Genomic DNA, 12,683 nt, shown 5'->3' with positions numbered 1-12,683 from the left:
CACTCAGGAGGTCTGGGTGCAAACACCATCACAGAACCCACATTTCATTCCAGAGTCCAGGATGGTTCTTCCAACACCTCATCTCCACGGGTGGGGGAACAGCTCCTGCCACTGTGTTTGGTGTGAAAACCAAGCTCTTATTGGGCTCTGTGGGATGTGTTTTCACTGTTCTGCAAATTAAATACTGAAATGTTCTGGTTTTTTGCAGAACAGCTTTGTATGTGATGGACACAGAACATGCCCCAAATGGAACCCCTCCTGCTCTGCTGCTCTGAACCAGGGAAAGGTGGGGTGGGTTGGGTGGGGTTTGTTCGGGTTTTTTCTAAAGAATCCAGTTCAGTATTTTAGTCTGGACAACTCCTGCTTAGCCAAGGACAGAACTGGGAATGCTGCCATCATTACCTGGAAGACTTGCATCTGAGAAAGAAATGTGTCCATACACTTGTGTAATGAATAATAAATGCATTCCTTGCTAATTATCAACTAGTTTGCACATGTGCACAGCTAATCATAACTGCATTTCTTACCAGTTAATCAAGAGAAACCTTTACAAACCCCTCCTACTCCTTAACCTCCATTCCACAAACCAGGGGGATCAGCCAGGGCAGGGCAGCCCTTTGCCCTCTGTGCCTCTGGTGCCCACACAGTGTCTTGTGCTGCCTTTGGTTATGGAATCCCCCTGGCATCCTTAGACAAACCACAGGATTGCAGGTAACGCTCCCAAGAGCACTGACCCTCTGGCAGGTAACATTCCCAAGCAGCAGTGACCTTTGGCCTGCCAGCACTGACTGCTCCTGCCAAGAGACTGCATTAAACCCTCAGAAGTATTAAATCTTTTTTAATGATATTTGAAAATGAGTTGGATTGTGTCTACACACAGAAGGAGCTACAAGGACAACTGACAGACAAAACGTTCCCAATAAACTAAAGCTGGGCAGTGAGTGGGGAGAAGCAGAGTTTTACTGCTCTCCAAAGCCTTGTGTGCAATGACACATCCCAAGTTCCCATGTCCCCTCCTGGCCCGATCCCAGGGAGCAGCCCTTTGCCTCACTCCCTCACAGGGCCCGTGTGACAGAGCAGCTGCTGCTGCCCCGCAGGTCAGAGCCTGTCCTGGCAGTGCCACCCCACAGCCCCGCAGGTCAGAGCCTGTCCTGGCAGTGCCACCCCACAGCCCCGCAGGTCAGAGCCTGTCCTGGCAGTGCCACCCCACAGCCCCGCAGGGACCGGTGCACGGAGCCAGGACAGAGCTGGTGAGGACGGGCTGAGCCAGGGCTGCCCACGGACTCTGGGCAAGGACCAAACTGTGCCACTGCAGCGCTCACAAAGCTCTATTTTTAGCACAAAGTGATGTCTTACTGCAATGTTAAGAATCTTCTGCTCAAGGAAAAACACAAATATTTAACCTCAACTAGCAACCAACATTTCTGTCCAGTGCTGCAGTGCTGTGGCAACACTGTGGGTGGGAGCACAGAGCACCCAGAGCCCAAACTCTGTTAACAAGCTTTGTCACTTGGGCAGGGGGAGCTTCCTGCTCAGGGTATCGGGGGCTCAGAGCTATCAGTGCTGTTCCATCACATCCCTTCTACTGGATATCTTGGGACAGCAACTGTGTGAGTGTGCCAGTAACACAACAGGTTCTGTCACCGGCCTCTGGGCCCAGCTGGGATATCTCCCTTCCAGCAGCTGGAAGGTGTTACAAATCCAAAGCCTGAGTTTGGATCAGAGCTGCTGTTACACAAATCTGGTGTGTGACTGGGACAGCGACAGGGACCAGTGAACAGGGACCAACAGGGATCAAGGACCTGTCACTGCTCCCCCAGCCCCAAACTGGCACAGCACAGCAGCCCCACGTTTAACCCAGTGTGACCCAGCTCTGCAAAGAGCTGCCAGGGAGGGGACAAGGGACTGTCTCACAAACATCCAGCACGAGCTTCAATAAACACGGAATCTCAGAGACCTTCACACCAGCACAGCAGACAGGGAGAAATCCAGGCACATTTCTTCCCAGCTTTAGAAAAAACCTCCACTTAAATAATTCTCCCCCTTCACTTTGGTTTCTCTTTGCTTAAATATTACCATTTTCTTCCCAAATGTTATATCATACCCCACTCCTCAAAATTTATTTCAATTACAGGTTTGCAGTCTCACAGAAGGGTTTGGCTGAACAGGCCAACCCAGATGCAAAAATAGTTCTTCAGAACAGTTCTCAGCCTCAGGAATAAGGTTCATTCCTCAAGTATTACCCAACAGCAGCAGCAGAGGATATAAATTCCATCCAATTTGATTATTCTACACCTCCCCTCAAATCCAGTGATAAAAATGTAAATGGCAACTGCTGGAAGTTGTACCACATCTGCCATCCTCAAAAACCACCCAAGCGTGGGGAGCGTGGAGGGGAATGGACATTCCTGCTCCTTTATCCTTCCCAAACTTCTCCCTTGGCTAAGGCATCAAGAATGAGCTTTTTAACTGGTTTGACAGTTTGGAATTTCAATTGTGTTTGCCAAAAGTAAATCCTGTTTAATGAGCAGTTACTCGTCGTTTGCACCCAGGGGCTGATGGACAGAGACTCAAATAACTGCTGAACTCATTTCTCAGCCACCACCGCGTTACATGTCAATGTTCAAGGAGTTGAACACAAAGGCAGTTTTATACTGGAGAAGCTCTTACCTCTTCTTCTTGGTGATGATGAGGACATCATTGAAGAGGAAGAAGTAGACCTGCTGCTTAGAGGTTCTTTTGGAAAAAAGTCCAGTGTCTTCTACATACGCTGTTAATTCGCCCCTTTTCACCAACCACCGTGAAGAGGAAACCAGTGGAAAGGGCTGCAAGGCAAGAAAATCACATTTTAGTCCTTCAAATGTAGAGATATTTTAAAAAAATCAGAGACTGAAGTACGATGTTTTTGGGGAAGATGCTTGAATAAACTCAGAGCTCAGAGATCACAAAGGGGTTACCACGGTTTAAGGGACCTCCATCACTCCTACAACACACAGGTAACAGCTGCAAATACCTGGGAATCACTCGGGCACCTGATCATTGCTCAGCAAAAGTAAAAATGAACAGACCTGACTGGTCACACTTGGGGTGGGACAGACTGTGAGACCTCCCAAGGGCAGTAAAACCGAGCCTGTCTTCCAGGAATGTGTTTGTGGATGGCTCCTGAGGCACCTGTGCACACTGGACGTGCTCCCGGTGCCTCCCGGCTCTTCCCGGAGCGCCGGAGACACTCCCTGTGCCAGTGTCACCCGGGACACTCAGCCAGGTTTGCACAAACCTTCACCCCCCAGCAGGTGCAGGTAGAACCTTCTTCCTTCCAAGGCTGTTACCACCCCACACCTCTGATGTGTCCCCATGGACTGCTGTTCTCAATAGGAGCCCCTCAAGTCCTGTCCACTGGCAGGCTTCATTTAATATGGAGAATGAAGGATTCTACAGTTTCTCTCTGGGTGAGGACCAACACCTGCAGCAAAGCCACAGAGGGTCTGAGCTGCCTGATGTGAAGGTCTGGATTTATTAACCCAAATTATTCCCAACTGCAGGAGAAACAGAGCCCACAGAAGGCCCTTTTGTTTCTCTGTGCATGAACACGAAGGGAGATGTGAGACTGTGTGTCCTGGTCACACAGAGCCTCTCTGAGGCTGTGACACAGCCCAGGGAAGGGCCACACTAATGAACACAGCTGCCTGTTTCCCCCTCATTTAAGCACCTCTCATGCTTTTAAAACACCCCCGTCCTGCAGCCTGTCAGCTCCTTCCCATTCTGCATGAGCTGCCTTTGTGCATCCCTTAATCCCTGTGCTGAGCCAACCCTGCCTGTACCTGCCCAGGGGGCTGAGCCAAACCCAGCCCAGCTGGGACTGGGACCCTGCTCGTGGAAGAACAAAACAGGAACTCCCGAAAATAACCCCCCACAACTTCTCTGCTGCTAAAGATGAAAAGTTGAAGAACTTCTGAACCTTGGTTAAAAACTCAGTTCTAGAGATGTGCCACGCACAAAAGTGACACAAGATCTGAGTTGCTTCTCTTGTGCTCCCATGAAATTTTCCACAGTTACATCTAACAAAATAATAAACAAAAATTTCCAAACACTCTGAGGCTGGGCAAGTACAGAAATACTTTAACTAATTTATAATGGTTATAAAACAGAATTACAGCCCCATGATGATTGGTTTACAAGCAAAAAATACTTTACAAAGTTCTATTTGAGGATGAACTAAAAATTCCTCTAATCTGTACTCCAAGTGAGTTCATCCCATTTTCCTAATTGACTCTACTCCAGAGGCAGCTTGGTTTTACTTTAATTTTTCCTTAATTGCCAAAGGAGCACATCACGTGCACCATCTCCCTGCTACAGAAAACAGGCTCTCAGAACTGAAAAATGCCTTGAGCCCTGGCCAAAGTGGGGCTTCCTCTGCCAGCTGGCAACTCCCCCGACCAGACAGGGCCTGAGCCACCACAGGCTGCATTTGGGATGCACAAAGGAAAATTCTCCCATAAAAGCACAGAAGGACAAAGTCCCCAGAGCTGCTGTTGCTGCCCCAGCACCAGCACGAGCTGCTCCCCCAGGGAGGGGATGGACAGAGCCCCCGTCCCGAGGGAAGGGACAGGAACCCCCGAGGGGCTCCTGGGATTGGGAACTGAGTGGAACCAGAGAGGGGCTCAGCCCCAGCACTGGGCTGGGCTCACCTGAGTCTGGTATCACCACTGTCAGGAAATGGCACTTGGCCAGAAGTGTTTTATTTGTTGTTGCTGTTGCTCTACGTAAATATTAGTACTGTTTCAATTTTTAGTCAAAATTTGAGAATAAAAATCCTTTGGACAAGTTGAAAAACCTCTTTTTGGAGGCAGCGTTTCCCCCAAGCCCGACCCTCACAAGAGCCACGATTTTAAAACCATGAACCTCCACTCACTACACATCTGATAATGAAACAATCTTCTCTCAAAGGAATCCTCACTGTGTAACAGTGTCAGACACTCAGGACAGAAATGGGATTTCAGCAAACATTGAATAGAAAACAATAAATGTACTTGAAGAAAGATCTTCAATGTCCAATAAACCCCCTGTTATATATGACTGGGTCTGCTGGTTATTCCTACCACAAAGACTGACTGGAGATGATTTTTTAACAGAAACCTGAGATGTCCCACCCTTAAGAGAAAGGACAAACATCCCCAGGATCCTTCCCTGGCCTGGAAGCTTTTTCCCAGGACATCTTGCCCATCAGGTACATGAGAACACCTCAGCACTGAGCAGCATCTCCTAATGCCAAAACCTTCACAGCAGCTTAGTTTTTACAGCAGAGAATACTCTTATTTCAGTATATATTCAAAACCCTTGTGTTGTAGTGTCACCTTCTACTAGAAATGATCAAAATACTTGACCAAAATTTTAATTTTTGTCCTGACACATCAGGTGGTTTCTTTGCAAGAATCACTGTGGGATATGACAACATGGTAAGAATTCCACTGCTTCCTGTGTCAATGAAATGGTCAGAAATATCCTCCTGCCCATACCTTGATTTTGAATTCCAGCTGGGAGTTAATGGTGTACATCATCTCCGTCCTCTCCATCTTCCGAGCGCCCTCGTTGCACAGACGGACCAGCTGGGAACGAGACAGGGCTGAGCTGAGCTGGGCTCAGGGACTGCACCAACTGCTGTTCCCTCAGGAAAGGCACTTCCAGGGAGGCACAACCCCCCAGCAGTGACACTCCAGGCTGGCTCACCCCCAGAGGGTGTCTATGGGTGCCCAGGGCTGGCCCCACACCCGGCCCTGACCCCGAGACCCCCTGACCCCCACAGCCCCCCAGGACCCTGGGAACTGGTTATTCAGGGGCAGTGGTGCAGAGCCCAGCCCAGGTTCTGGCTGAGCAGGGCCACAGTGCTCTGCTCCAGGGGAATGATCAGCTCTACACACAGCCCTCCCCTGCTCCAGCCACGCTCTGCTCCCACACACTCACCCAGCAGCACCAGTGGCACCAGTCTGGGCTCTTTTCCCAAGTAATAACCAGTAATTCTGGTGTAAAACCCATCCCCAGGGGCCCTTCTTAAATACAGCAATGTGGAGGTTTTATGCCTCAGTGCTCCTCCCACCTGCATTATTATTGCACAAAAACCATCCCTTTTCCCTCACAGTGCACAGGAATGTTCAAGGGCCAAGGTAATGTCCAGCCCCAGCAAGCAGAGAAGCAGCTTTTTGTTCTACTAAACAACACCTAGCACTTCCCATCTCACATCAGCCCATGATACACTACAGCTCCTGAAATGCTGAGATCTATGGAGGCAAAAAAACCCTGACTAGAGGAGAGCAGCTCTGAAGCACTGACAGCAGGGCAGTTGGTTCAGTTAAGTGCTCAGAAGATTCAGATTTTCTTTACTGTCAGGACACTGTTCTGGGGTTTTGATACACACAGTCCACTCTGGGCTTTCTGTTGGAACAACTGGCATAAAACACAATACATTTGTCCAACTACACAATGAAACAGGTGAACGATAAACATGAAAATTAATTCTCAAGTGACCAACAAAACCCCAAAGCAGCCACTTCTCTGGTGGGTTTCTGAAATGACAGAGGCCTGGAGGGTGATTCAGGAAGGAAAACAGTCAAAGCAGGAAAAATTCTGCAGAGAAAAATTTCAGTGAGCACTTAAGAATGTACCTTGCTGACTTCTTTTAGAGCCTGCTTGCAGTTCTCATATTTTGCTGAATCCTTGGGTGTTTTCTGGCAAATGGTCTGAAATAAAACATCAGTTACTTCAGAGGACCAAGCAGCACAGACTGCAACCCACAGAGAACTCAGAGTCCATGAACAAACTGCCCAGGTGATCAAATTAATCAGTGTCCAATTTGCAAACCTACAGAACCAAATCATCAGTCCTGTCTCTGGCTCCTACCAGAGCTGGACTCCGAGTCTGGATCCCAGTTAGGTGGTTCCAGCTCCTCCTCTGGTTCTGGCACCTCACCTGAACTGCCACGAGCCCTGGTGTGAACTGTGGCACCAACACTCCTGGCACTTCCATCACACTCCCGGGCTCCCCAGTCACTGCACAGGGAGGGACAGCTCAGTGCCACCCCCACACAGCTCCCCTGCCCTTGGGAATGGAGTTCATCCTTCGGGAATGGAGTTCCACTACAGACAATTTCTGTGCTGGAGCCTCCTTGGTTTCAAAATTATTGTGACCCTTACTGTACAATTTTCCTTTTAGAATGTCCAAATCTTTAACTTGTGAATGGGGGTCAGGAGCAGGAGGGACCAGTCACAGCCAGCAAACAAATGGAGCAGGACTCCATAATCCACAGCCCAGGACATACAGCCCTGGACTGGCACAAGGGGGAAGATATGGAGAGACTGGAACGAACCAGGAATTGAGTGAGAGCATGTGAACTGAAGGAACATGTATCAAGGAAAAACAGAGGAATAGGTGTTCTCACATCCATCAGTAAGGGGAGACGAGTGACTCTCTGCATGGGAAGGATGAGGAAGGAGATCATGGGCAAATTCCTGCAATCCTCGTGGGACTCGATCCGGGACAGCACCTCCTTAAACGCTGGATTTGTGGCTCTGGGGGAAAAGAGGGAGAGGATTCAATGGTGTGTTTTACCAAATAACTGTGCAAGTTGCCAGATCTCAAATAAATCCTGGTTTCATTGCCAGGGAAGTGTGATTTGCAGGAGCTGGATCACCTAAGCCCGGCACTGACACCAAACTCAGGCACTGCCACCCCTGGCCGTGAGGGCAGACCCAGGGGAGCCCGTGGGACACTGAACCGATGCAGGAAAGGGAACCAAGCCCTGTGACCACGGCAGGGTTGGGCTGTGCAGCCCAGCGAGTCCCCACTCCTTGGAGGAGCGTGCAGGGACAGTTCAGCCTGTCAGCACATGCTGGGAGCCCCAGGTTTTGCACCCAAGTGCAGAGCCTCCCCCTGACTCCCAGCACGGTGCAGTGGCAGCCCCGGTGCTCACAGCAGCCTCTGCAGGGTGCGCTGCTGGTACACCTCGTTGGTGCAGTACTTCACGTAGGGGTCGAAGGAGGAGGCCGCGTGTTTCTCCACGATGTCACTGATGTCATCGATGAAGATGTTGTTCTGGTGCCTCGCTTCCAGCTCTTCAAAGAACCTGGGAAGAGGAAATGGGTTCCTCACTTTGACAAGAAAACAGCGTCTCACTCTCATGGCATTTCCCACTTCACCTGCCACGAGCCGGGACTTTACAAACTAACGACAACTGGAACGGTTGGTGACAGGGTGAGATCATCCCTCCTTTGGCAGGGCAGCGAGGGAAATCCTGACAGGACACAAATCCAGGGGTTGGTGTCCCCTGGCAGCTCAGCAGCAGTGTTGGCAGAGGCAATTCCCACTCTCCCAGTGCCAGAACCCAAACAGCATCACTGAGCTGGTCAGACCAGAATTTCCAGAAATGGGGTTGGAAAAGAAATGAAACTACTTCAAACACACATTAACACATTTCCTCTTGCAATTAAAGGCAGCACAGCACCAGAAGTGCTCAATGAAATCAAGGTCTGTGTGACTGCTGAGCCAAAGACAAAAGCCATGGTTGGCAGAGGGGGACATGATGCTCATGTTTCACATCCTCCAACCCACCCCTGGAACCAAACACAGATTGGAAACACTGAAAACGGGCACAGAACCCAAAATCCTCTGCTGGCTCCTCCCCTAACCATGCTTGTTGTCCCACATGGAAGTCTCTTTGGCCTCTGGAAGCTTCCCACTCCTTTTGGCACTCTTAACTTTCCCACAGCACGAGCCTTGATTTCCACCACACTCGCTAGAAACCTCTCCCTGTTTGGGGAGTAAGAGCTCACACAGACCAGCTCTGCAGGCCCCCACAATTCCCCCCACAGCACACCAGTGCCATCCTCACACATGCAGAGCTGCTGACAATATCTCACTAGCCCTGGCCACAGCCTTTGTACATCAGGATTCAATGCCAGAATCCTCAACTCCCTGGAGTCAATGAGCTTGTTAAAAATTCTCACATAGTAGAGAAAACATTGATGAAATACTTGGAACTCATGATCCTACATCAAGTTCAAATATTTTGAAATCTGTTTTATTTAATTTCAGCCCTTTATTCCATTTTCTCATCACTAACAGTGGCTCTTCAAATCTGTCACCTTTTTTCAAGTGTGTCACTGATGTTCTCCAGAGTCTGTTTTGCAAACACACCTCAAACCTGTGAGAGGAGGAGAACAGGATGAACAGCAGCTGATCACCCACGTGTGTAGGAACAGGGGTTAACTAAGTTTAGGTATTTTCCAGAGGCAGCTGCTGCACTGAGTGGCTGCCAGGCTCCCACTGGGTCAGTCACAGAGTCAGGACAATCCAGGGGATTTTGTCCCATTTTGGATTTTGTCTGGTTTTGTTAAGTTTGGACACAGTAACTGCACATGCACTGGCTGATGTTTGTGTTGGCATTTCATGGAAAACAGGGTACCACAAAGAGGCACCACCTGCCCTACTACAGCTTCCCCCTTCCCTTCCCCTCTCAGCAGTGCTCTTTAACAGCCTTGTCACCTCTGAAGGGCACAGTCCCCACACCCTCTGCCCCCCCATCCTCTCAAAGCACAACATATTCCAAGTTGCCACTGACTCTGCTGTGCTGTGGATTTGGGTTGAGTGTCAGGACATCCCACTCACTGCTCCCAGAGCTCCAGGGACACACACTGAAGGGAAGAGCTGCCTCAAGTGTCACCGGGGTCCAAGAAGGTAAAAAAACAAATAAAAAATGAAATAAAAGAGAGTCTCCAAGTCACAGAGTCTGCAATTTCTCATGAACCACAACAGATTCCCACCCCTGCCCACCAGGAACTGGGATTCCTCACTCTGCTCAGACATATTTACAGCTGGGAGAACCTCCCACTGCTGCCAATTTACTGTGCTCAGGAAATGTGGAAATGCAGAGTTTCCTGCTGGGTTATGGCACCCTGACAAGGTGTTGGACCCTGCTGGGCCACAACTTCCACTTTTAGAATTTATCTGGTGCTTCATCAATGACATCAGACACAGTCACCGTAAGATTCGTAAAAATCTGGGATAAAGAAAAAAGGGAATAGAGGGGCAGAGAGAAGCAGCACCCCCAAGTCCATCCCTCCAACATGTACTACAAGGAAATCATGCACTGAAGTTTGAATCAAAGGTTGTGGTTTTTCACATCCAATCTGCTAATTCCTAGATACAATCAGTGAATCAGACACATCATAAACCCTTTCACTTATAAATTTAGGACATATTCTGTCACATGTCAGGACCGAGGGATGGAGTGATTAAATTCAATTTAACCAACTAGGAATTAGCTGTGCTGTGTGATGCTTTTTTTGCTGAATACCAGAAGGATTTATTTAAAGAATCTGTTTCTGTTAATTCCAGAACTTTTCTGGTTGAAGTTACATCCAATTAAGTGGAAGTCAAACAGCATCACAGGACAGAATTTGATTTCCCTCATCTTGCCCTTATGTTGTTTAAAAGAAACGTCCAATCTGTACCACTCCAGCCCCTCCCCTAAAGGCTGAGGGCCAAATCCAGGACTGCAGGTTTAGCTCATTCCCTGTTTGTTTGTGTCCAGCACAAGCTCCAGAGACACCAGAGCTCTGGCAGTGCTGGCTCTGCCCTCTGTGGCAATAGTTTCCTCCTCACAGCTTGGTGGCTCCTGGAAAGGTTCTTCCCATGTCTCAGGGCAGATCAGCTCCTGGAATGACCCCCAGGAACAACTTCCTGACACTTGCTCAGGCAATTCCCTCAGGCTGTTCATTCCTCCTCACTGGCACTGCTTTATCCAGGACCAACAGCCCCCAGCTCCTCCAGGACTCCCGTTAATTGGGGTGTTAATTGGGGTGTACAGTCTCAGGAACTGCTGAACCTCCACCCACTTTACTGCCAAAGGAACACCCAGATAAACACACTGTTGCTGTGTTTCCTGCAGCAACAGTAAATCTAAATACTGGTAAGAGATCCCTAAGCTGCTCCCACAACAGCCCTGCAAGCCCCACCAGCAAAGCCCAGTGGCTTCAGAGGGTCTGTGTGGGCAGTCCCAGAGATTGTGACCCCAGTGCTCTGCAGGAAGGGACCTACAGGACAAACACAGTTTGGGTTACAGCTGGAAGGCTTTACAGGTTTTAAGTACTTTTATTCTACTGTCCTCAAACACAAGTATTCACATCAATCACTCTGTGCAGAGGGTGGGCCACAGAAGAGCCACAGGCTGCAAGAAATCAGCTGCAAATGCTGCCCTGGGATGATTTCTTTGTTTTCTTCTTTAAACAGAGAATATGTTTCCATCATACAGGAATGGGTTTCAGTACAAACAGCTGGCAGCTCCACACCATAGTTCTGGCCACGGAGCTCCCACAGCTCCTGTCCCTGCCCCTCCTCTCCAGGCCAGTCCCCAGCATCACTGTGGGCCCACACCTGAGCACACTGGAGCTGCTCTGGCAATGGTTCAGCTCAAAATAAACTGGGTTTAGCTGATGCCAAAACTATCTGTTGCTGGGTAACAGAAACCATCTTAAGTCACCACTGAGGGAGACTCTGGGGTTTGGGTGTTTTTATTTTTAAAAAACCAGCTATTCTGTTAATGTTAAAACCAGCTCTTGCAAGGCAATTAGAGGGAGAAGTGGCAGTTCACGGGCTGAGGGCCTGAGATAGAGAAAGAAGAAGAATTATCTCCAAAAATACCTAATAATAGACATAAAAAAGAAACTGAACACAAAGGACTGAACTGGAACTAGAGCAAGGACTGACAGGAGAGTTTTGAAAAGCAATCCAGTGAGAAGAGGAAAAGTTCTGAGGGGACCTGACAGTGAGTCTCCTCCCAGGAATCTGGGACACAGTCACAGACCTTGTGTGCTGCCTCTGCACAGGAAGATCAGTGACAGTACAGAGCTTTGGAGTCAGAGAGGGACACAGAGACAATTAATTTGTCAGGATAATTCTGGCAGCAGTAACACACAGAGACACTGAGAGGACACTGTGCAGATGAAGAGCAGATAGGCAAGAAAAAGTTCCTAGAATTCCTGAAAGAGAGAGGCAAACCAAAAAAGACTCTAATGGTCACTGTTCCAAAATACTGGTTTTGTAAATTTAAAATAGCAATTGAACCACCCTTCATCTGACAAACACTGATAATATTGCCAAGCTTCAGCAACTGCAATTAAAAATCAACTAAAATGCACAGCTACAGTCACACAGCTGAGATGAGCTGAGGGCAGAGCAATCCTGGTCAGATCTGCTGTTCCTGAGTAATGTATCTAATCCTGTCTCCAACAAAGAAACCAAATTATAAACAACAATCCCTGGGCCAGGAATGCAAGTCCCAACTACACATCCTTGTAAAGCTGTTGTTCAGCACCCCAAGGGAACAGTGCAGGGCAACCAGAGCTATTCCAGCTGCCAGGAGAACCCTCTGCACACACAACTCCTACAAGTTAAAGCCACAGAGTTCAGCAACAAGTGCAGGTGTCAGAACAACCCAGAGAGGAAGGAATCAAAGGAAACAGTAGGATAAATGCACTGTCCCAAGTCATCAGCATGATGCAAATCCATAAATGTGTTCTGTGGGCACCTAAAATTTAAAGGGGGGGAAAAAAAGGTATTTTGGACTCACAGGCTCTACTCACCATATTTTTCCTTTTTGTATTATATGCAGGTTTTGGGGTGTTTTTTTGCAA

The 12,683-nt window shown here is 48.7% G+C and overlaps 1 protein-coding gene across 1 annotated transcript in view; it reads right to left on the bottom strand.

The window, feature by feature from the left end:
* Nucleotides 1-12,683, bottom strand: part of ARHGEF26 (Rho guanine nucleotide exchange factor 26) — a 30,006-nt gene that overhangs the window by 3,237 nt on the left and 14,086 nt on the right. Inside the window, exons 6-10 of the mRNA XM_064665676.1 lie at nucleotides 7,964-8,116; nucleotides 7,433-7,562; nucleotides 6,660-6,734; nucleotides 5,517-5,606; nucleotides 2,671-2,825 (exon numbers count right to left, since the gene is read on the bottom strand). Of these exons, the coding sequence (XP_064521746.1) occupies nucleotides 2,671-2,825; nucleotides 5,517-5,606; nucleotides 6,660-6,734; nucleotides 7,433-7,562; nucleotides 7,964-8,116 (603 nt within the window). The remainder of the gene's footprint in view (nucleotides 1-2,670; nucleotides 2,826-5,516; nucleotides 5,607-6,659; nucleotides 6,735-7,432; nucleotides 7,563-7,963; nucleotides 8,117-12,683) is intronic.

The sequence above is a fragment of the Pseudopipra pipra genome, chromosome 10 (genome assembly GCF_036250125.1).
Source record: "Pseudopipra pipra isolate bDixPip1 chromosome 10, bDixPip1.hap1, whole genome shotgun sequence".
In the NCBI taxonomy this organism is placed as follows: domain Eukaryota; kingdom Metazoa; phylum Chordata; class Aves; order Passeriformes; family Pipridae; genus Pseudopipra; species Pseudopipra pipra.
The sequence above is the reverse complement of the archived record's forward strand: the minus strand, read 5'-3'. Positions and strand labels throughout refer to the sequence as shown.